The sequence below is a fragment of the Coturnix japonica genome, chromosome 8, assembly GCF_001577835.2.
Source record: "Coturnix japonica isolate 7356 chromosome 8, Coturnix japonica 2.1, whole genome shotgun sequence".
In the NCBI taxonomy this organism is placed as follows: domain Eukaryota; kingdom Metazoa; phylum Chordata; class Aves; order Galliformes; family Phasianidae; genus Coturnix; species Coturnix japonica.
In genome coordinates, this window is record NC_029523.1 from 14,636,333 (window position 1) to 14,661,560 (window position 25,228).

Below are 25,228 nucleotides of genomic sequence, written 5' to 3' on the forward strand. Positions count from 1 at the left end.
TTTCAAATTGCTTCATCTGCAGCCCATGGCAACATCCCAAACAGCTCAAACGGAAAGAGAAACAAGTGTCCTGTAATGGCTGTGAGAAAAACTAAGAATGGTTAAGTGGAGATAGGTAGGGGTTGCACTGCCTCTGTTCCTGCATGAGATTTCTTGCCCACTCCTACAAACACCAACCAACACAAAGAACTATGTGGATTTCAATGTGATTGCCCATTAATGGACAGAAGTGGTACCCGTTTGTTTTTTGATAAGCCTTACAATGGTTTGAGCAGTAGATAAATGTTTCCTGCATATTACTGAAGCCACAATATAAACTATAATTTAACTTGTTTAAAAAGACAGTATCTGTGATAAGTGAGTGTTGCTGCAGCTGTACAAGCTGCACGTTGACACTGCAGAGGAGAGATGTGACATCTCCTCAATGTTCCCTGAAGGGTTTGGCATGCAGCCTTCTGTCCATACAGCCCAGTGTCTACAAGAAGCCCACAATCTGTTCCTATTATCAGCTTACTTTACAGGATGTAGCAGAGAAAACATAAAGCTGATAACTCGCAATTACGTTTTCAACCAACTTTACTTGCTTTGCATTGTTTTAGCAAATCTCTATTGTTAGCTCTGTTTGTTGCTGGATGTTAAAGACAATATTCTTCAAAATCCTTGTGTAAGGAAAGCCCCTCCATTTTATTTACTATTAATGAAGCAGCTGTCTCCCTAGGTCATGTGTCTAATGCTAGGATGCACAACGTTTTAGAAGATGACTGACTTTCAGAGCGGCCTACTGCCGTTCCACACACGTGGGTTATCGGGCCAAGTGGGAAGGAAGAAAAAAAATAAATGTCTGACAACTGCTGGAAATCAGTGCAGCGGTGCAGGGACACGAGCGCTCCGCCTCCTGGAACGCCGCTGCCGTGGCTCCGTCCTGCTCGCGCTCCGGGCAGAGCGAGGGCCGCTCCCACTGCGAGTTGCGGGGAGGGTCGGCGGCGCTCTGCTGGCTCCGACCCGGTCCTGCGCCGCCCGCCCCGTTGCGGGCACCTCGCTGCGCATCGGCGTCCGCCCCGCACGTACCTGCGTGTGGAGGGCCGCTCCTCCTCGCCCCGCCCGGCTGCTGTAGGCGCTGCCCCCTCGCAGGGAATGGTTTCTCCCGGCCTCCCAGCCGTACCCTCCCGCTCCTCCTCCCGCTAGTGCCCAGCTCGCCGGCCGTCGGGGTGGATGCTGCGTCCCCGGAAGGCACCGCTGCACCGCCCGTGAGGCGCTGCTCTCTTAGCACCGCACACGACGCCCGCTGGGAGGACCGCCGAGCGCCGTGTCCCCGTCTGACAGGTAACGACAGGTCGTCCGCTTCTCCTCCCGGCAGCGGCGGCCGTTGAACCGCCGCCCCCGGCCCGCCGCCTGCCCTCGCCCCCGCTGCTCGCGGACCGCACCGCTGTCCCTGGGAAAAGGCAGCCGAACAGCTGCCTACCGTGATTCAGCACCGCCGCCTGCGAGGGAGGAGGAGGAGAAGGGCGGTGGGGAGGGGCGGCCCGGAGCTGCGGGCAGAGGCGTTGCGGGGCCCGGGGGTCTCCGGGGCAGGAAGGGGAGCGCCGGCTCCTCGGTCGGTGTGCGGCCGTAGGGAGCCCCGGGCTAGGCCGGCCCCGCCGTGCTGCCCCGCATCTCCGTGTCCCGGCGGGGCACCCGGAGCAAGCCGGCACTTCCCACTTATAGGCGTTCGGTTTTTTTTGCTCGGAGTTCGCGTGCAGCGTCATTTATCTCGAGTGTGTGGCCGGGCCGCTTCAGAGCCAGAGAAGGTTTAAACGGTGCTAAAATCTGCTGACAGTGGTACCCAGCATAGCCTAAAATGTAGATCGAGTTAAATGTCGGGAGATGAACTTCAAATGTCCTCCCGTGCTTTTGCTGTTAGCCGAAAGCCATTGTCTGTCGAATTTCGGTCAGTTTCTGCCGTTGAAACGAGGTGTAAGTGCACGCACAAGGAGCGTACTTGGTGACTGCTCGGCGCAGGGGTGTGGATGTGTTGCTGAACTCTGTGAAACTGGTAAGAGGCCTCAGCGCTGACCGTAGTTGTGGCTTATGATGTCTTTGCAGTCTGAGTGCTGAAAGTAAAACATATTGCTTCATTATTACTTAAAAACCCAAACCAGCTGAGCAAGAAAACCCTGATACAGTGTTATTTTCTGCTTAAGACCCTAGCTGATTTATGTACCTGGATGTTGTAACTGATCTTAATAGTGCTCAGAGAAATCAAATTGTGTTGGATTTTTTTTTTTTTTTAGAGCTGGAAGATGAAAAGTGCTGTTCTGTGTGAACATTGGTTGTCCCCTGCATTCTGTGAAGTTATCTCTGAGTCTCTTGGCTTCAGTAGAAAGCTTTGCCATTGGTTTAAGCACTGAGGTGTCTTTTTTTCATAGAAATAGGGGGTATATCAATGGTTCCTTAAACAAAAGTAAGGTAGAAACAGTAAGAGTGGCAGGGGGCTTTTCCCAGGAGGTGAGTAAACCCGCTCTCTATGCCAGTATAGGGAACTGTATTTGAAGCCAGATTCTCTGAAGGAAACTGTTACAATTTTTCAGAAAATTACATCACGTCGAAGATGGGAATTTTAGAAAAAACAGCCCCATTCCATAATTCTGATAGTTGGGATACATACCACACACTTCCATAGAGATTTGCCCATCATTTTGGTAGTGCTAAGGAGGCCGGGAGATGGGGCTGTCAGCACTTATGTGGCTGTCATTCCAATGAGCCCAGAAGCATCTCCGTCATCTGAGGCTCAGGTTTGTGACCAAGTGATGATTTGTTCTCACTCTTTGAAAGTGAATGGTGTCACACTGGCAGCACAGATCAAGCTTGAAGAACTGGGAAACAGAGTGGTCAGTGAGCAGTTAGGCACCAAACCATTCTGAAGTCTTTTGAATAACCAGGATTTTTTTCCTAAGATCTTAATAATAATTCATGTTTACCATGAAAGCCATATATATCTTTTTGAAGATGAAACATGGCAGACTAATGTGCCTGTGGAAGGACCCTGCTTTGAACTGTCAGCATGAAAAGGCTGTAATCTCCATTGTCTTGATTTAAACTTCCATCAGTGGATATTTATTATCTGTTTAAAAATGTCTATAGGATACATATGGCAAATGAGTAATTTCCTGTATTTCCATATTTTCTAATGTTCAGTGTTTTCCTTTTTTCCTCCTATGTAATAATTTGTATCAATAGATACTTTCAGATGTCTGTATTAATATAAATTAAGAACACATTAATTTAAGGATGAAAATTAAATCCATAAAGACACTGAAATTATATTGATAGGTTTTGTATTGGTCCCTGAAGAAAAATGAAGCCAGTGGGAGTTCCTTGTCTTTGGAAAGATGCAATGGATTTTCTTAACTTTGACTGCTTATAGGTAGGTACCACATTGTATCTTCAGAAGATATTAGATTTTTTAAAAATTATTTTACAGTGAGCATGAACATATCTAGCTTGATCTTCCTTTGTATTTTCTACACACCAAGGAAGTTAATTAGAACCGCATGACTTCAGCAGCAGCATGATTTAAATTGCACCTTATTAAGCAGGAGGAAGCTCTTTACAGCTCCATTAGTGCTCACCGAAGGCCCTGCCAGAATGGGGCAACTTCGCAACTGTTCCTTTTGCAGGCACTATGACTTTTCCTTTAAAGATTATTGTAACCTTTTTAGCATTAATATTTAAAATATTAATGTATTTGAAAATTGGAACTGAATTCTTTGATCTTGACTACAGTGGTGGATAAGATAAATCTATAACTGAGAGTGGGTGTGGGACAAAAACACTGACATACTGAAGCAGTCAATCACTGTATTGGTTGGATATTTGAGTAAATTTTCCTGTTCCACAGTAGTTACCCTTCTTAGAGTTAAAAGTTCCTTCAGACCAGGAGACTCTGTGCTGCCTTCTACCACATACTCATCTTTCTGATGGTGTATGCAGGAACACACAGATTGCAAAGGGTGTAAAGTATTTGCTTTTTGCTTATCCTTTAAGTTATTGCTTGCAAAAGAGTCTAAATTGTCTTCTGGTCATGTACATATTAAAAAGCAGTATGCCAACTTCCGCATTAATTTATAGCAATTTATAGATACTTTTGCTCTTGCCTTAAATTCCTTACAGCCGGAAACAAGCTGTAGTGTGATAGAATCATTTTTTTGGTTTTGTGTTTTAAAGGACTAAATAAAGCAGGCATAATGGTACTTGCTTTTCAGTCTCAGTTTTAACTGGATGCAGGATCCCCAAAATGAAGATGCATGTTTATAGTTGTAACTTTTCACATTCTGAAGGTAGAAGTAGCTTAAAATGTTTAAAACATAGGTATACCTTTTAAAAACAACTTTACTTCAAATGGCAATTCTCATTAATGCCTGTGCTTTGTTTTGGAAGGATTCCAAAAAGAATCCTAATACGCATTGCTGCTCCAATGCACTTTGGATGGTTACAGTACTGTTAATTGATAGAAAAATGGATGCCAGATGTAGTGCTTCACACTGCAATTCAGAAACCTCTTCCTGGTTCAGCAGCACTAACAGTTGCTTTTAAGAAGAAAGAAAAACTAAATCCACCCTTTGTCTACAGTAAATGCTAGAGAAGGAATTGAGTGGGGTGTGGGCTTCACAGTTAGACACAGCTATGTGTTGACAAGTTTATTTTCATCCTTGCTTAGTAGCAAAATGCTAAATATATTCTTCTTTAGTTACATTAAAGTATGTTTCCTTCCAACTTTGTCCTTGGGTTGACATGTGTTTGATTTATTTTTAGAACATGAATACCAGCATGGAAATATTCCTATAGGGTACAGTGAAAGCACTGGAGGAAATGGAGTCAGATGCTTCATACTGCATTTGTGCAGGTCAAGAAGCAAAGAACTAGGTACTAGTTACGAACACCAGAAAGAGTGGACTGGCAGTGCAGAACACGGTGAAATCTGTTGGGAAAGTTGCTCTGTATTACCTGCCTAGAATGGTCTTTTCTTGAAAAATATTTAGCAGAGCTATGTGATGGAAGTCTGTGCATTTTCTTTGATTTTCATGTGTAGTTATCATGTTGACTGAATGTGAAATTTCTGTTGTTTCATCCTTTGAAGCTTTTTTTGGGCTGAGGAGGTATGCTTTTAAATGCATGATATTAATTATTGGTTGAAGAGGTCTTAAAAATGTGCTATTTTTTTTTTTTTCATCCAAGAAGAAAAACACCCTTCTAAATAACATTTTATGTTGTGTGGCTTTATTATGAGATATAATGTTATTGCAACTTTTCGTCTTTTTGTCAGTCTGAAGTCTTCAAGAGATTATGAAATACTAGCAAGCATTAATGATTGTGCATTAAGTTGGATAAAAAATCAAAGAGTGGTATATGAGAACATGACTTAGTTTGGTACATTTTGTACCATTTTCAAAAATGGAAGCATATGCTGTAAAGAATATTTCTAGGAATCGAGAAGATATATTCAGGAAGTGTTACTGGATGAAGAGACAGGAGTCGCTGCTATTTTTGGGCTGTTGCAAGGACGTCATTAAAGCAGAGCATCTTGTGGATGCTCTATGTCTGTATCTTGTAAGTAAAGAAATGGAAGAAAAATAAAAATACAGAGTTAGATTTGAAATTTTGACTGTTAATGATCCCAACCAGTCACTTAACTTCCCTTTGTATTACTTTCCACCGTTTCCTCTAGGTCTGAAGAGAAAATGAAAGGACATTGCAGCCTTTCTGTCCAAAACAGCGCTTATGACTAGAAAAGCATTTAGAAAGCATGTTTTTGATGTTATCTGAGAAAATAAAGTAAGATTTGTGGGGGAAAAAAAAAAAAGAACTTAAAAAAAGGATATTCTCTTGAGCAGGTCTTTGGGAATGTCTGGTGCAAATGGCCAGTGTGCCAATTAGTTTCATTGATAAAGAGGATTCAAATTCCAGTCAGTCATGGGTCACACGCACATAATGCTGTTGCAGCTATTGGAACATGTGAGATCCTCAGTGCCATATCAGCTAGGTGTAAGAAACTCGGCCTGGTGACAGTATGTGCAGCCACAAGGAGAAGTCTTAGATGTGAAGGGACTTTAGGAAAAATTCCCAAAGAGGAAGTTGTGCTCAGAGGCCTTTCTGACACTCAGTGATACCCCTGGGACACCTGCCATGTGTCTGCTTGTGGATCTAGGGGCTCTGCAGCAGTCCAGCCCAAGTCTTCAGCCACTGAACTCAGCACTTAAATTTTGGAAGATGTACCTGTTCAAGTAGAGGCCTTAATTCTTCTCCTTCCCTTAATTATTTTTCCCCCCTAAGGAGAGAAACATCTTCATACTGAGCAATTTGGATGGGATTCATCTCAACAGTGTCTACACAACTCTGGTCCAGATACCAGCAGCTGCCAGCAATGGACATCTGTAGGCTGACTGTGAAGGCAGCCCAGAGGAGCTAGCTCAAGCATCTGTGCTGTAGGGATGGGCAATTACACACCAATCTGACTTCATATTTAAGAAGTAAATGTTATTGCAATGTCACCTCTGGGACTTCATTATAGTGTTTTTAACTCATGTGAAGGAGAGAACCATGTTTCTTTTGAACTGGGGAAAATAGCAACAAATTGTGATAGAGCCATTGAATTTTCAGAGCCTTATTTCTTTGTTCCTGTGGTGAAAATATGCATACTTGTTTGATTTTCTGTATCACTTGAATATGCAAGAGAGAACATCTACTTTTAGAGTTCATAAACTGCATGGAAGCTGTTTCCAGCTTCATTCTGCATGCATGGCATTAACGGATGGCACAAGAACTAGGACTACAAGCTCTTTAAGTGAATATCCCTCTCAGTCACACTAGAATCTGACTCTTTGCAATTCTTCATCATTGTGGAACAGACGTGGCTGTACATCAGCCTTCTCTGGCCCTGCAGTCTGTGATAAGGAACTCGGATGCTTTAAACTGGCTCAAATGCCATGTCACATGGAGAAATGGCACCATTTCCAAATAGTCTGTTACTGCTTGGCACAAAGAGCTTGGGATTTTCTCACTTGAAAAGTCCTTTGTGAAAGCTGGAGTTTATTGTGTGTTAATATAAGCATACTGGCAATGTGGATAATCCCAGCATTTGGAAAACTGTCAGTTGTTCTTTGGTAACTTTAGAAATTTGCCAGTATGAAGCAGGAAGAGAACTGTAACCGTTTTTCTTATAGCATATGGGCTATTTATCTTAGCTTGCTTCTCTGCTACTGGTTTATGTTATTGCAGTCTTGACCTCTTAATTCTACATTTCGAGAAGTAATTGTTCTTGTTATAGTTCTCATGTCTTTGTTATAACTCCTTTCAGATCACTGAGTCATTTTCTGTTTTTAGATTTAACTTCACTTTAGCTTATTGTTATGACTAAATCCTACTGACTTGCTTCCCACAGCTCTTGTCACACACTAGGTGAGGTGGAAAAATATTGCATTCTTTTCTTGGAGCATGTATCAGCCTTTCTCTGTTCTTTCAAAATAGTGAGGCAGTACCTAAAAAGGGTTAAGACAGATATCCCAAAAGTGCTACGGTGAGGCTAAATGGGAAGAAGCTGCTACTGCGGCATGTTTTTCCTTGCTGTATAAGTACTGCCTAAACCTGTATCACCTGTCAATTATTGATAGAAAAATCTATTTCCACAGCTCTGACTCTCACAACAGCCTCAGTAATGAAAATCTAATGGGTAAGTGATTACATTTTGCTACTTCTGCTGAAGAATTATTTTAAATGAGTTTTCATTTCAGTGGGAGGCTCTAACATGGTTTTATTCTGCAGGATGCAATCTTTTTTGTTAAATTCATTATATTTATATATATATAGTTGTTGTTGTTCTTATCAGTAATTTGCGTGCAGAAGAGTTTGTTATATCATATTGCCACATGCTGCTACTACTTTTTCCCCCTGCTATTACTTTCTATTGCAGGCTATGTGAAGTGACAAACGCATTCAGAACAAAAGTAGCGTATGTGTTTTGTACATATTTTGGTTTGAGTTCATTTCTAGGATTCTTGTTCATCTCAGGTGCTGTTTCTTCTTCTTCTTCTTCTTCTTTTTTTTTTTTTTTTCCCTTCTCAGTTCTTCATACATCTCATAGCTGCAGTTTGTCTTTCCTGACAATAAAGAGAGAAATCCACAAGCGTCTTCTGAATGCAGTGAAATTTTATCCAATAGCTAAGCAAAATTTGTTTCTGGAGAGCAGCATGAAGATTTTCCGACATATCTGTATGTTAGAAATAAATCCAGTGGTGAGGCACTGGAACAGGATGCCTGGAGGAGCTGCGCATGCCCCTTCCCTGGAGGTGCTCAAGGCCAGGCTGGATGGGGCCCTGGGCAGCCTGATCTGATGGGTGGCAACCCTGCCCACAGCAGGGGAATTGGAACTGAATGGTCTTTAAGGTCCCTTCCAATTCAAGCTTTTCCATGATGGGTGACAATGTTGACCTGTACTTTAATTATATATCTGAACTGTGCTTTCAGAGCTGTTCTGGAATTGGAACACTGTGATTTTAAGCCCACAGCATTCAATAGAAATGTCTATGTTTACTTTATTGGGCAATATTCTGTAACGTACAGCTTATTTGCATTTACACACTGGACTTGGGACAAATGTTGTCACAGGCACAGAAGAATAAACATTGTAATTTTCAGCCTAAGATAGTATGCTAAATAAAAAACCAGAGCACTTTTCAACCATGTTTTAATTCATTGGTGGGTTTATTATAGCATAAGAAATGACTACAATTCTTCCTAAGCCAGTTAACTTTGCAGCCAGCATGTATTTGCCTGTATAAATTTATGTCCCTCTGTTTCACTAGGACTATAGCATTCAATTTGAAGATTAAAGCAATGAAAAGTCAAGTTGAATCTTGCAAGTGAATTAAATAACCCATGGCTCTAGCCTCTGACTGAGGACTGCTATTTCAGTACATTTCTTGAGTGTAGCTCTTAACCAATACACAATGGCTTTTTGCTGCTTAAACAACACTCTAGAGCCAATTGCTTTTAAGTGTTTCTTTTTGGGAGCTGACAAAGATGGATGAGGACAGAGCTAACTGTGATATTGTTCTAATCTTGGATCTGTGCTATTGCTATGATTCAAGTTGTGAAGGGAAATATGTGTGCTTTGGTTACTTACCTCATCAGATTTTGTATATATTTTAAACTACAGTAAAACCTACAGTACCATTGCCAATACAACCCCTGTTTTGATAGATGAACTGTTCAATACTTACAATAATGTTGAGGTTATGATTCAGAAGGTATATTTTCCTGAATATCCTGGAAAACTACTTTTTGGTCAGCAAATCTTATGGTCTAATTATTGGTGTTTGTTTGTTTTTCTCCTGGGCAAAAATTAAATGTAGTGTGTGGGAAGTCTGGTGTACATCATTTTTCTTTTTTTTCTTTCCAAGTATTCACTTTCTGTACACAATTTAAGGCATATTATCATTATAGACTTTCTGACTGCATGCTGTATTTCTCTGTAGGTGAGCATTGCAGATGTAAAACATTCCTGTAATAGGATTTTGGAGTTGCATCTTATTATTGATGAAGACAGGAATTCTATTTAGATCCCCTACAATGAATGAAAATAGAATAACATGGTGTTTGTCACCAATTCTGCTTTTAAAGTAATTTTTATAAATCAAGTCAGTTGCTGTTAGAGAGGCTTCTGAGGATTTGCATCCATTCCCAACTGCTGAATTTCTCCTTTTTTCATTTGTAAAAACATTTTCAAATTAGCAGTACCATACTAAGGCCCAAATACTAGGCTATGGGGAAGAAAGCTTGTCTTTGCTTAGTGCTTTGTAGCTTCTGGCGTTTCTCACCAGTTTTTCAGCTGTTTGAAAAGTGTTACTGCCACTGAATGCTGTTGCAGTAGTTTTAGCTTGGCCAACACATATTTTTCACATATCATGTTCGTTACAATACAGGAGGTCAGTTACTAGACCTCATACAGGCATCTTGGTACTCCCAGTGAAGCTGAGCAAATTGAACAATAGTAGGAAGGGATGATATAATATGGTAAACAAGTCAGTGATAGTGTAAGAGCGCCTTTCTTGTACTTTCATGATCAAAGAGAGCTTTGAATAGATGTCTCTTGTGAGTACACTTGGTAGTATATTCAAGTCTCAATTTTTATTTAATATTTTCTCATTAGGTGCTGAAATTGCAGGCAAATGTCTACCAATTTGTATTTCAAGCTGCTGTGGGAGTATCTTCCTCGTTGCTAAACATTCTTTTGTGACAGTTCGTCAGATTATTTGTGGGCCGTGTGTGATGACTGCAGACTGCCCTCAGAAATGCTGAAATAGGTTGATGATCTGGAAATAGGTTGATGGTCTGGAAAATGTGAGATGTGATGGGACAGACTTTTTGTGGGGCCAAGGCATGGCTCTTGAAACATACAGAGGTCTGTAGAAATGTTGTGCTCCCCTGACCTTGAGGCCAGTTTCCTACTAAGCCAGCAGCACCAACTTGAAGCAAATATGTAATAAGTAGGCAAACCACTCACTACTATGGTGAATACAGATTTAAGGGGAAGAAAAAACGTAGTTATTTAGGTCAGACTGAAAACAGTGAAATCTGATATTTGCTTGATTTATGCTCAGCAGTCTGTTTTCCCATTACTTCTTTTCATGTTTCTGTTAAATTTTTGTTATTTCAATTTTCCATGTAACTGGGGAATAGGGAGGGGAGCACTGTGCTTTGCCCTTCCATATCTCTGGTCATCTGCCAAGTGGTGTAATTGCATCTGAAGTGCATCTCCATTGCAGGGTGAAAGCTCCTCGTGTCAGGAGCTTTGGGGATTTCTTCTGAGCTACTGTGCATTTCTAGATGCTTTTAGAACACTGAGTAAATTGCACTAATGGACTCAGATGAAAGCATTCTGATAGTTTCAAAGATCTATATTAAAATATTCAACTGTTTGTGATTGATTGCTTATCTTTACACGGGGAGTCCAGCTAATTGAAATAAAAAACTGGCAATCCAATTTTTATAGCATGTCACCTCAGTAAATAGAGAAAAAAGGTAGAACAGCAAGAAACTTGAGAAATGCCCATTGTCTTTGCGAGTTATTGTTGTATATCCCACAGCTCGAGCTCTGAGATCAGGGTTTCAGTTCATACATGTACAGCTAGGCACATGCATGGCGTTGCAGCTTTTCGAACTTGTTACTAGATATGGCATGATTTGTTAGTAAACGATTCCATCATTCTCAGTGCTTAAATCTATTAAACTACATTCTATTTTAAAGTACATATGCAAACTAGCCTCTTTTTATTTTGGGTACACAGCAGTTTGATAGTTACTGGTAGGATCCTCATTTCCTTGGAGAATCTCACTAATTTTGAGTGCTCTTTGAAATAGATTCTCAAGTTGTGCTGTTTTATTTTAAGTTTGAATCTGATTCCACCAGTCTCTTTTCTGATCTAAGTCAACTGTTTCCTGGGATGCTTGCTCTTTGGGGAAAAAAAGGACTTGATGGTGTGCAGGATACAATTTAAAGCTGAAAAATAACCTTTTCATTTCCATACTGCATTAGGACTGAAAGTGAAGGATCATGAAATGCAGGGGTCACGTGGAAGCACTTTGGAACAAATAACTTAGGAAATGAAAGAAAGGTTTGTTTAAAAAATGCTTTTATGTAATCTGGACCAGAAGAAAATCTGTCAGGGAGTTTAAATCACTTCTTCTGATAAAGATTATTTTTGTAAAAGAAAAAGAGCTATTTTCCCTTTTTCCCCTTTTTCCCTTCTACAGCAAATTACAACTTGTAACCAAAGAAACATGCAGTATTCCATTTATTATAAAACCCAGTTTTCCCTCTTTACCCGGCTCTGTACCCAGGCATCCTCCTAACCTCAGTTACTGTTACTTTTGTCCTGTTTCTTCTGTGTATCTTCTTGAAACTGTTCCCTTTGATGGACTGAACCATCTGTGTATGAGTGCAACATTGTTACCCTCTAGCGAGAGCAGCTGCCCTCAAGGAAGAAGCTCCTTGTTTTGCTGGCCTTTGCTCTGGTGGTTGGTTGGTTGGTTTTTGTGTGTGTTTTTGTGTATATGGCGTGTATACGAATGTGTATGTACATGTAAAAATATATACACACTATATATATTTTATATATATATACATAAATATATATATATATGTACACGCACATATATATGAACAGATAATATATGTAAATATAAGTAGGTTGGTCCAAGAGTAATGCCTCCTATTTATTTCTGTGGAAACTACAACAAAGAGCACAATAACACTGATAGAGCAAATTCTCAGCTACAAAACACTATTTTTCAACATAGTCACCACTGTTAGCTATGCATTTTTGCCAGCGATAAATGAGAACCTGCATGCTGCACTTGTAACTATCTGCACCAGTGGAGGTGACCCACTTTCATTGTCACCAATGCTGAAGTGCATGACCTACCACCTCACTGTGCTCGCATCCACTGTTCAGTCTCCATAAAATCTTCAGCAAGCACTGATGAATGTCAATGTGTGCCATTTTTTTTTCATCTACGGAGGAGTTCAGTGACACACCTTTGCTTCATCTGCACTTCCATGTCAGACTGTTCCTCTGCTGCCATCTATCACACGGCAAGAAAATGTAACAGGATATTGGTGGCAAGGTTCGACCTCTACTGCCATATCAATACTTAGTTCTCTCTGACATCGTGGGCCAACATAATCAAATAGGAGGCATTGCAGCCTTTGTACATGTTTTATATGTTTGTTTGTGTGTATATATATCTATGTATATTTCTACCTCTTTCTAGTACAGGGCGTTGGGCAGCCTGGCTTTCCTGCTGGCTTTCTCACACCTTGCCAACACCTACAAAGTAACATCTCAGTTTTTATTCCCCCTGGAACATCTGTATTCAAAGTGCCTGTTTGTATAAGAATGCGCTAACCTGATGCAGATGTATTAATTTCTTCCTCATGAGATTGTGTCCATTTATAGGTTCATCATTTTTATTCAGCTACTTCTAAATCAATATGGGTTAGCAACAAACCTTCACTGATTTTGGCATATCATGATTTCAGAAAGGAAATTGTATGTATGGTAGGAACTGTAATCCTTCCCTGTCAGAGCACAAACACTCAGGTAAGTTACCAAGGTTAAGTGATCGCTGTTAGTCCCAGTTTGGAAACAGAATATTTTATTCCATCTTATCAAAAGCAGATCTTTCAGGTAGGTTACTAGAGAGATATGCCTCTGCATTGTTGTGGTTGAATGCAAGTTAGAGCTTCTACTTGTTTTATAACTACAAGCATAATTACAGGAGTTGTCTCAGATTTTAATGTGATCATAGCCCAACAGAGTGTAGCAGTTACCTGTGTGTCACTTAGTGGGTCCTGCCAAACACTTTACCTGGTAACTGGGAATTTGGTTTGAATGGTGGTGGCAACTGCCTGCAGCAGTGCCACTGGGGCCTTCTTCCCTCAGTACAACTGGGCTGAATGCTCTCTGGGCTGGGACCAGGAGTGCAACTGGGCAACAGTGACAGGTCCAGAGATGTGCTTAGAAAAGGTGCCTGGAGTGACAGACGTGGGGGTGATCTTTTTGTTTTCTTTCAAAGCAGAAATCATAAAAGAACCACAATCTATTGTGTTATATAATGAAGAAAGACATTGCAGCTGAATGTACCTCCTTTTATGTTTTTGTACCATAAGTGTGACTTGTCTGGAATAGAATAATCATTCTCTCTTTCTCTCTGATAAATATACATAAGTAATGCTGTGATAATTTTACCAATGTACATCTTGCCAAAGCTTATGACAAAATTCATTTCACATCATAAGTCATGGCTAAACTTGATTTTTTTACTGCAATTTTTGCTATATATAGCGGTAGAAATTCCTCATGCTCTGTAGGAAGTTATTTTAAGTAAGTTTTGCAAACACTACAGTATGAATTCATTTAAAGCATAAGAAACTTTAGCTAAAGTCATGAAGCTGTGTGTTTAGACCAATGTTTCACTCCTGAGGGTTTTCCTAATGTTTTAGCTTGTTGTTCTTGTGTATGTGGGGTTTTCACATGTTGAAGTGTATTATGAGATTAAAAAAAAAACACGTGAATGTTTTTAGCAATAGAGCAGACATGAAAAACGGCATTTCATGGAAATGATTTATGCATGCATGGTGTCTGATTTTGATTTTTTTTTTCCCTTTAATTTAAATATGGTTTTAAATTCCTATGAATTCACTGGGACTTGAAGAGTCAGAAATTTGCAGTCTCAGTTGAATTCAGTATTGCCTGTTTTCACTCCCCTGTCTTCCATACATAAATGAAAATAAGACAATGAAACAGTATATACTCTTGTTTTGTAAATGTAGACTGCAAAATTGTTTTTCCCAGAAACAAAAGGATTGAACTGCATTAAAGTTTTATATCCACAGTAACTTGCTTTATCCCTGAAGTGTTACTTTTGACTTATTAAACACAGTTCCATAGCTAAGTTCTCTACTGTTTATAGTTTTTCAGGATTTATCTATAACAAAATTTCTTGTAACTTTTAAAACACATAATTCTCCATTTCAGAACTAATATTTGCTACAACCAGAGACCGAAATGGTACGAATAGAGCGTTAAATTCCCATCATTTCAACAACTCCATCATTTTCTGAGAACTTGGAACATAATTTGGGCTCTGCTTCAGCACTGTCTTAGATTATAATGCCATCCTTGCCTAATGAGGGAGGTATGCAGATCTTATATTTTTTATGTAGTCTATTAATAATTTCTTTTGGCTTGTACCTGTAAGTTGCAGTGAAGCTGTAACTGACTAGCTTAGTTGCTACTTGATGATGTTATGATTTTAGTTCATTTATGTACATTTTTTAAAGACATGAATGTTATGTTGATAGTTAAAATGCTGTTTTTCAAAGATAACCATGGAACTGCTGCTGTGACTTTGCGATCAGAGCTACCCTATCAAAGCACAATTAAAAGAAAAGTCAGGAAGAAGAAGAATGGGGTCATCACTGCAAATGTTGCTGGCACAAAATATGAAATTGGTAAGATGCTACATATTTTGTTTTCATCATAGTAGCCACTGATGTGAGTGAATTATTAACTAATGGGGTGAATTAATAGACTTTGCAGACTGACAGTGAGTCAAGTCCAAAGGATTTTATTTTCTAAGAAACCTTAGTTCTTTTTTTGTAATGTTATGTTGATGACTTTGAACTCATGGAAGGGCCTTGAAATACAACAAAACTAATTAATCAAGGTGGCTGTGGAAAAAAAACACCACCTTAATTATGAATTAGGTATGTGTTTGGAGGTGTACTTAAGCCCTCAGATGATGAACGGTGTCAGTTTAATGTTGAATACCCTTATTATTACTCAGAGGTTTCTCAATTAAAATCAAATGAAGTTTTATGTTTTAATGCTTGGGGCTACTATTGCATTAAATTTATAGTTTGCATTCTGATGTGGAAGAAAAAAGTGTGAAATACTAGAATAATGTAGTTTGGCTTCAGGCTTTTAAATAGTATGTCTGTGGGAACAGCATTGTATTTCTAGCTTTTGATGGAATAGCAAAAGAGAATCTGGGCGGCAGCACTAATGCTGATTGTTGATTAAAAGGAAATAATAAAACTAAATATATGCACAATGAGTTTGCTCTGATAGCTGTCCAAAAAACAAACAAATGAACAAAAAAACAACCCAAAAAACCCTTGATGGCAAAGAGTGAAGATGCGTAGCTTATCCTTCTCCAAAGGATAATTATTATTGACTGAAGAACGATGCTTCCTCTAGCCTCATCTCCTTCCAACTATGTAAATATTTCAACAAATTTTTTCAGAGACTGCAGGGCTAATAATTATTTCAGAGACTTTCATTGGCATCTGTGAAGATTCAAAATGAACTGTCAAGGCTGGAAGCCAATGCAGAATTTCTCTCAGGTTCAAGTTGGGCAAGTAATGGCAAACTTTCAAACTCCGAACTCACAGTATACTCAAATAGACTTGCTGATTTTTTACCAGGTAGGGAAAATGTAAAATCCAGGGATGTGCCTTCCCTAGAGAGGTGGAACCAGAACAAACTTAAAGCAGAAAAATATCTCTTCTAAATTGCTTTGTTTTGTAAGTTTTTCAGAAAAAATCTTTTATCTTAAAACCTCTGCTATATATCTTCAAATATGTGTGCATATGTTTTTGTAACTGCAGTATCCTTGACTAAAGAGGCCTTGTTCCTTCTGCAGTGATGCTTATACTCATCATTGTTTTAAAATTAACATATATGATGGTCAAGATTAAATCTAGAAGCTTTACTAGATCATTGTGGAATACCTAGAGGTTATTTATGGTTCCCAACAGTGATTGCCCTCTAATTTAGGCACTAGTACAAAGTATTGTAATGCTGTAATTTTATGGTTTTGAAGTAAACTAATAGAATTGTTTCAAGTTAAATAAGAGCTTGCATTCCAATATTGTTCTCAGATTGTTCAAGATCTTGATCATTTTTTCAAGTTTTGAAAAGTAACGTGTTTTAGATAATCAAAATATTCCTTAACTATGTTATGTCTCTGTAGTACGCGTTGTAATACAAGAAATGGGATTTGTGAAAATACCTGATGAAGATGAAACAGCTAATCTTATTTGGAGTGATAGTGCCGTGCAACAGGAAAAGATTGCTGAACTTCGGAACTATCAGGTACAGCCGTAGTTTGTACTTCTGACATGTTTCAGTAAACCGCTTCACTCGGAGCCCTTCAGTAATACCTTTATTGTGGTCAGTTGTGTATGTAGATGGAGAGTAAAAAAAAAACCAAAAAAACCAACAAACCAGAACAGCAAAGCAAAGCAATACTAGGCAGACTGTAACAAAGCTACACCACTATATATTTTGAAAAATTTATTTTCTTTTCCATAGTTATTTGTTCATAGCATTTGGAATCTGGTGTTTAAATGTTTGGAGCTATTCTTTCATGCTTTTGTCTTCCCATGAGATGTTATGAATGGTCACAGTTAACAGAAGATGTATTCTCTGGAATGATTCAGATATAATAGTGATTATATTTGCCTGAGCATGGAGTTGAATGTTTTAAATGATTATTGGCTTTTTTTTTTTTTTTTTTTTTTTACAGAAAAGCTAAAAAGTTTCTATTTACTTTCTCTTTTTACTCCTCCCTCAGAGAATCAACCATTTTCCAGGAATGGGAGAGATCTGCAGAAAGGATTTTCTGGCAAGAAACATGACTAAGTAATCTTTCTTTTAGTACTAAGATTCTTTTTAGTGATTCAATGCAGTAAAATGCTGAACTATTGCAAGGTTTGTTTATCTTTAAGAAGAGGCTCTGAGAGGACCAGGAATAATCTTCAAAGGTCCTTTGGATTTTGATCATGGACCTGTAGTATCTGTCTGGGCTATATTGTATCTTTTCAGTTGACTTGAGTGGAAAATGGTTTGGTTCAGTTTTGTGTCTGCTGCTGCAGAATGCCTTGAGGCAGCTTGAAATTATTATCTAATACATGCAATGTATAGTACACCCTGAAGTAGTTCATGTAATGCTAGAAAAGGATAAATGACAAGTACGTGAATAGATACTACTTGTTTTAAAATAACCAGTGATTATATTTTTGTATATTACGCATTAAAAATATGAGAAAGTATTTTATTGTTAATGTAAGAAATACATCAAATAAACTGATCTGTCTTGTTTATACATTTACCTTCCTCTAGTGAAATAACTGAGAATTATATTAGCTTAAAATCTGTGAGTAAGGCCTGTGAGAAAACAATAGTAAATGATGATTCATCAGCTTAGTAATAAGGAAGAGTTTAGAGAGAAATGTGTGTGAATATTTTGATCCTTCTAACCTAAATTAGCTTAAACAATTCTTAAAAGTTAATCTTTTGGGCCCAAACTTTACCTACACTACATTTGCCCTTACCAAAATAGAATAACTTTCATTTATTAATGTATTTGATATGATCACTTCTATCTTTTGTTTCCTCTCATTCCTTTTCTGCTTTGTAAATACTACATATCATGTGTAGAATATATGCGAATAGTATGTGCATTGCTATGGTGCCTACAAATCCTGCTTATGGTCCAGGGTCTCCTTGTTCTTGTACATAAGTACCGGCTGCTCAAGAACTTCTCACTGCCCCTTCCAGACTTAAAGTAAAAGCATGGAGAACAAACATGGATGCAAGCAGCTATTTGGAGACTTTTTTAAACAATAGAACAATTCTGATCATCTTGAAAGGCAGCACTATCCTTGTACATTGCCACACTTCTGTCATTTAAAACAAAAGTGCAAAATGAGCAAAAGTTTGATGTTATCATGCACGTGTTGTATTCTAATACAGTCTCATTATGCCTCTAAACATGCTGAATTCAGAGTATGAAACACTTTAAAGATGCTGAAGGTGTTGACTGCATATATTAAAGATGAGTTTTTCATTTTCTTCAAAGAGAATCTACAAATGTCCAGAACTTACTTATCTTTACGTCCGTTTCTTGGGAGAAGTAAGCAAACAACATACAGAAGAAAGTGAGAATGAAAAGATTTAGAATAAAATTGTATACCTACAGTGATATAAAATCTTTCTTCATCGGAGGACCATTTTGTTCTCATATGCAGAAGAGTGGCAGGGAAATAGTGTAATATGTAGCAAGTGTAATATGTAAGAATATGTAACTTCGTTCATTATTCCTAAAAGGGAAATTATCAGAACATGGAAATTATAGGAACATAGAAGAAATGAACCAATAGAGCAGAAATGTAACTGAGAGCAAAAGAAGGCATGAGAGTCATTTTCAAAGCAGAATAATCAGAGTGGAGGAAAAAAAATAGAAGGTAGCATTTGAGGGCCAGCTAAATCTTGTTCTCTATAGTCTCAGATGCACTCTCCTCATATGATGGGTGTGCTAATCAACTGGGTTCAGTAAGTATGGGAAAAGGTGTGCAGGTGGAATGGGAAAAGGAATAGAGCCATGTATGAGATGGCCTTTTATGCAACACCTTTGTTGTTCACCTGTTTACATTTAAATGGCTTGTGAACTAATTGTGGACAAAGGACTTTCTCATTCCCCACTAACTTTCTTTCATACTTGAAAAGTCAGAAGATCTTGAAACATAGGCAGTGGAAACTGTGTTATTTGATTGATGAATCAGTTCTTCAGTAACCTACATTTTGTACAAAACACCATTGATTCTTTTGCACAGAAAGCACTCGGAGAAACAAGAGCAAGGTCTGACCATATCTGTGGGTTATACAGCACTCAAAGGAACAATACTTGCTTTTTAATTCTCAGATCTCCTAGTAAGGACTGCAAGGCTAAAGGACAGAATAGCACAGTGAAGAAATGGTTACCAACAGTAGTTGATAATGGATGTGCTGGAAAATAGAGCTATTGTAAGGGGATAGGTCTTTGTTCAGGAAGCTGCTTGATGTTCCTATACCATTTGTGAATAGGGCCAGGCAGGAAAGAACAGAGCTGAATTCTTCTATCAAAGGTTTCAGTGAGCACCAGAACTTGTAAACAACGATAAGTATTCAGCTTCATAGTATGAAGTGTTTGTGGTCTACTCAGTTATGTGTAAGATTAAAAAAAACCCCAAAACAACCAAAAAAACCCAAACATGCAGAACTGATGCAATTGATTGCAGTCAGAAAATAACCTATAATACCATCAAGTTATAGTATATATGATAATGATATAATACTTACTCTGAATATTTATTGGCTTTCGTTAGGTTAGACTTTTTTAAACGTGATTGTTACATTGAAGCTGTAGGAGCACTGAGTCTCATGCAGTACTTCAGGACTACTTTAGCTGTTGTGTTTTCTGCAGAGCTTTTGTTGGGTAGTTGGCTGAACAAGTTGGTGACAGTCTATCTATTATACCAGTAGGTCTTGGCTACAGTCCTAGTCTTGCAGATGCGGTTGGCTGTTCTGTTTCTTCTGCTAGTATTCGAGTTACTTAAAGAAAAAGTGATTTATAGTTCATGAGGAGCATGTAGGTTCTGAGCAGAAATGAAATACTGAAACAATATTGCAAGTCTTCTTTACACTTAAGTTATCCTGATGCTATTAGCTTCCATTAGAAAAGCATAAGTATAGCTAAATCTAGAACTAATTAAAAGAGATTAAAATTCATCATAGTGTCATTTTAAAAAACTAAGTCTGGGCAGTTTGCTTTGTGAATTCAGCTGAAAGCTGCACGCTTAAAAAGAAGTGATCTGTGGATATTTGTATTTTTGATATGTCCACCCTAAATGCTGTAGACCACTGCCCAGTTACCCAAGCCAACTTCACAGTAAGCTACATATGAAGTTTCAGGAGTTCTGAGTAGCTGAAACATGCCAAATGCTTCAGTATTTAGCTCGACTAAATCTAAATTTATCCTGCTGACAACTATGGTATGCTAGTCAACATAGTACTACTGAGTCTACACTGCTTCTTAAACTTGGCTGCTACAAGTATGTATCTAGCCAGCACTGCAAACCTGGTGTGGGTATATAAGCTTTCTTTCTGCTGGCAATACAGCTTTGGGTGATGTTTCTACTAAGCTTCTGCACTGGAACAAACTACCCAGAGAGTTTGTGGAGCCTCCTTCTCTGGAGATATTCAAGACACACCTGGATGCTTTCCTCTGTAACCTCCTCTAGGGAACCTGCTTTAGCTGGGGTGTTGGACCAAGTGATCTCCAAAGGTCCCTTTCAACCCCTATGATTCTGTAATTCTAACTGAATAACGGCTGTTCTTCCTCTTTGATCTCTCTTTGCATTCAGACAGTGAGGTAGGAAGTCAGGCATGTTCATACCTCAGCTGCCACAGCTATTAAAGCAGGGAGATCAGGTCCTTGCTGCACCCTTTAGCCAGAGTCAGTTTATGAGCTTGTTTCCATGTCTTAACCTTAGTTTTGTATTACTTTGCTCTTCTTCTTCTCTTTGTCTTCTTGCGTTACCTTATATTTCTTTGTTTACTTTTGAAAGATTAAAATGAACAAAAACTATAACAGGAGTTAAATATGTGCCAAGGAGTGAGATGAATGCCAGTAAGATAAGCAAATGCAATACAATGATAGCAACAACAAAAGCAAAATCTTGTTCATTTTTCTTGAAGTATGCATTCTTAAAGTTTGTTAAGAGTAAAGTTCTGTGATGTACATTATCTTTCCTTTAAAAATATTTTGCTAGTGAAATGTCCTTGTTAGATTATTATAAATACTGTTTAATCAGAAGGCTTGTAGCCATCAAAGTAGTTAAAACAGTTTTCAACTCAGCCACACTTTTTTTTTGCAGAATGATCAAGTGCCAGCCTCAGGAGTATTCTTTTATTCCTCGAACATGGATTTTCCCTTCAGAATACACACAGTTTCAGAACTATGTAAAAGAACTGAAGAAGAAACGTAGACAGAAAACATTTATAGTCAAACCAGCTAATGGTGCAATGGGGCATGGGTAAGTTGCATGTTCATTTCAGGCTTCTTATCCAGAAAAAGTAAGATCTAGTGCTATTTAAATTGTTAATTGAAGCTGTTTATTAGTAAGAAGTTTGTTGTTTATTGGTTATGTATCAGTATAAAAAGGTAATCTACTGGACAAATGCTTAACAGCCAGAAGCAGCTAAAATATACAAATAAATAGAAGTGGTATTTTCATGTTGTTCTGAATGTAGCTTAATTAGGAAATGCATTTTCAGATAATGCTTATGTAATTTCTTAAGATCAAGATTTTTTAAAACTGTGAAATTATCCAAGCAATAGTTTAATCTACTGCGCTTAAACTTAGAGAGTGAGATTGTACTGGACAAAAATGGCAGGGTTTCTGTAGCTGTGAGGGTGTTTGTGTGGAAGACAGTCAGGATCTTCCATAGCTCTGAAATCATTCCAAGAACCCTACTGCATGCCAGAACTGCAACACAAAAGTATTTAAGAGCAGCAGGCTCAAGGTGGAGGAGAAATGGAGGAGACACTGTGGGAGGCATGGTTCTGGAAGGATGTGACATATGCCAGAAGAGGGTCACCCCTGAAAAGACTGTGACCTGCAGCTGAGTTGAAACTGTCCTGCCTATGTCAGGTATACACAGAAAAATGAGATGAGATTAAATATCTCAATTAATTCTTAGCTCTGTTCTTATTTTTACCTATTTCAATTCCAGATTTTATTGCTTTACTACCAGCTTGGATTATACTGTATAGTATAGTGTTTTGTCTTTTCCTACATTTTCATTCCTCTTGATAAGGACAAAGGTGAAAAGTAGCAGGTATTTCATGGAAAATGTGGGGAAGAAAAATGGTAGGAACTAGAGACAGGGCATTCTGCCAAACGATTTGTAAATCTAGTGGGAATCAATTATTACAGTTTTTTTAAGCAAAGTGCAACACCTTACACTTGGGCCGTGTCGAACCTCATTTGGTTTATGTGGGCTGACTTTTTAAGCTTGTTCAGGTCCTTTGGGCTTCTGCTGTTTACAAAAAAATATACAAACAAGCCAAAATAACCCCAAATAACTCAGGTACCAGCTACAAGACAGGGAACTAAAAGCCATCTAAGAAAATGGCACCACTTCTATACCCTACAAATCAACTCTGTAAGGTCTTTCTCCACATAGTATTTAGTCTGACTACATGACCGAGTGACAATAATAACATATTTCAAAGACTTGTGTCTAAGTCCTACAATTTAAAAATAACATCTGTTTTTTAACTAGGATCTCTTTAATAAGAAATGGAGAGAAGTTACAAGCTCAGGATCACTTGATTGTTCAGGAATATCTTGACAAACCATTTCTTATGGAAGGCTACAAGTTTGATTTGCGGATATATATTCTTGTAACCTCCTGTGATCCTTTAAAAATATTTTTGTATCATGATGGACTGGTGAGAATGGGCACAGAGAAATATCATCCTCCCAGTGACTCAAATTTGGTAAGTTGATGTTCATGCCAATTTATTGCTTATGTGTAGAATTTTATCTGTGTAATGTTTGGAGGAGAAAGAATAAAGTGGTAACAAGATTTTCTTTTGGTATTCATGTGGCAGAATTTTTAGATTGTCACTGAAGAGAAAAAAAAAGTCATTTAATGTCTATACTTGTGAATTTCATAGAGAATATATCGCTTATGTATAAAAAATGCTCTTCTGACTCATGTATAGGTTAGAATTTATTTTTTTTTTCATTAGCGAACAAAAGAAGTCAATTATTAATGTTCAACTCAGAACAAATGAAGTAAAGAAAGCTACTCCAACAAGAAGTTGCATTGTTTTCATGTTTGTCTGAGACTGAATTTAGGGGATACAGAGGGAGCTAGGCCTTATACCCTGTTAGATTGTTTTTAATGTCCCAGCAGTGTAGATCTTCTCCTGCAGATCCCGCAAGGTTTCTGCCATTGTTTTAGGAACCTATGCAGGAGATAGGAAAAACAATCAAACAACCAGAGATGTGAAGACCATGGCATGAGAGAGGTCACTGAAATCCCCAAACAACAGGGAATCTGGTGATATTTGTGAGTGACTGCTGCTTCTGCAGGAAAAGAAGCATGGAATTATATCACCATATTTTTACCCAATATACTTGTTAATTTTAGGATGATGCAGCAGAGCTGCCTATAAGCTTTCAGAGAACCAATTAAATGGTAAGGGACATGTTAAATCCTGTATTCAGAGATGCAACCCTTCTCTTCTGGCACAGACCTGGCAGAATAAAGAAAATACTCTGATTTGGTGCATCCAGGCATCAGTGGATTTAAATTTCTCATACCTCGCTCTGTACTCCATTGCTTCTTTATCTTTCCTTTTCCAGAGTGATATATTTTTAGAGCTGCTTCAGTGTAATTATACAATAGAAAATGTAAGGTGAGCCATTAACTCTACTTGTCACTTAAAATAGCGTTGTTTTGAAGAATGCAGGTACAATCCGAATCCCAGCAGAAATGGTGCATTTGGAAAAGTTCCAGTACTATATTTGGAACAGTGTGCTTTTAATGGTTTTTATTGTTGCTAATCTCAGTGTTATCAGCGCTGAAATATGCTCTGAGTCGATAAACAGAGCAGCAGAACAAGCACTTTTCTCTGTGATCTTGCAACTATTCATGTCTGTCTATTGTATGAAATAACCTGGCTTGTCGCTAATGACATTGTTCTGCAGTGACACTATTCCAGATAAATTCAGACTAGTTTATGTTTAACTCATGTTCTAAAATCACTTTCAAGTTTTTTGTTTTTCCTGAGTCTGGGAAATAATTTAAGTTTCTGAAATAATTTAATTATGTGGAAAGCCTACTCAAAACCATAATAGGTTTCAGAATCATTCCCAGAACAGTAATTGGAAGCCATGTGAGAAATTCACTGCTTGTAGTGCGATTGTTAACTAACCTGCAACTAAATTGCTTGGTTTTGTTAGTTTCCTTTTTCGTAAATGTACACATAGTGAGATCACAGAATCACAGAATGACCCGGGTTGGAAGGGACCTCAAGGATCATGTAGTTCCAGCCCCCCTGCCTAGCAGAGATAAATGCCAGCAGAAGGTTTGTGTTGCCTACTGTCTGCCTGATCAAAAAGGAGCTGGAGCAGAAACCTTATGGCCAGCTTATAACATCAACTATCACTCAAACAAGGAACGAAAAATGACAAACAACAGTCTCTGTGGGCTGTCATGCTGATAGTGTACGTGGAAAGCTGAGTTAATACCTGAAGTGGAAGAGATGCAAGTATATAAATAATGATTTATAAATTGAGATTTAAAGGCTTTGTTTCTTTTTAATGTATCATGAATCAATTGCTGTTTATATTTGCTCACATAAAGAAACCACAACATTTACTCATTTATGTAATGTATATTTTGAAATTTATCTCCCTCTAATGTATGGCTACCAGCCACTCAAAAATGAGCAGTTCTGGCAGATAACAACATGACAGATGAATTTATATGTAGAAGATATTTTAAAGTATTGCTATAATGAGAACATTTCTCATAGACAAACTATAGTGAAAACTGAAATGTGGGATTGTCTATGAAACAGATGTCAGAGTGTTTTTAGCACTTCAAAGTACCATCTTTGTTATTTGCTTCTTGTGGAGTGTAATTTTTCTGTAAGTTATGACAATAGCTTTTCATGTTGTTACGGAGTTGTTTACATACACACCTGTAAAAAATGGCAGGTATATTATCTAACCAGATGTTGAATAGCACATCTACTACTACTGCAACTAGCTTAAATTTGAGCCCAG

At 38.3% G+C, this 25,228-nt stretch overlaps 1 protein-coding gene across 8 annotated transcripts in view; it reads left to right on the forward strand.

Annotated features, from left to right (window-relative positions):
- The window catches only part of TTLL7 (tubulin tyrosine ligase like 7), a 68,856-nt gene that overhangs the window by 10,746 nt on the left and 32,882 nt on the right, over positions 1–25,228 (forward strand). For 2 of the 8 annotated variants that reach the window (XR_001556888.2, XM_015870195.2), the window contains exons 1-8: positions 1,211–1,323; positions 3,310–3,403; positions 14,574–14,733; positions 14,921–15,049; positions 16,573–16,694; positions 17,176–17,243; positions 21,299–21,457; positions 22,710–22,926. Coding sequence is in view for 7 of the 8 variants with exons in the window: in XM_015870195.2 (XP_015725681.1) it covers positions 14,709–14,733; positions 14,921–15,049; positions 16,573–16,694; positions 17,176–17,243; positions 21,299–21,457; positions 22,710–22,926 (720 nt within the window). In the remaining variant the exon portion in view is untranslated. Of the gene's footprint in view, positions 1–1,189; positions 1,324–1,696; positions 2,033–3,309; positions 3,404–7,664; positions 7,706–14,573; positions 14,734–14,920; positions 15,050–16,572; positions 16,695–17,175; positions 17,244–21,298; positions 21,458–22,709; positions 22,927–25,228 lie in introns of those variants that run through there. The other 6 variants (XM_015870196.2, XM_015870201.2, XM_015870202.2 and 3 more) reach the window with 6 other exon arrangements.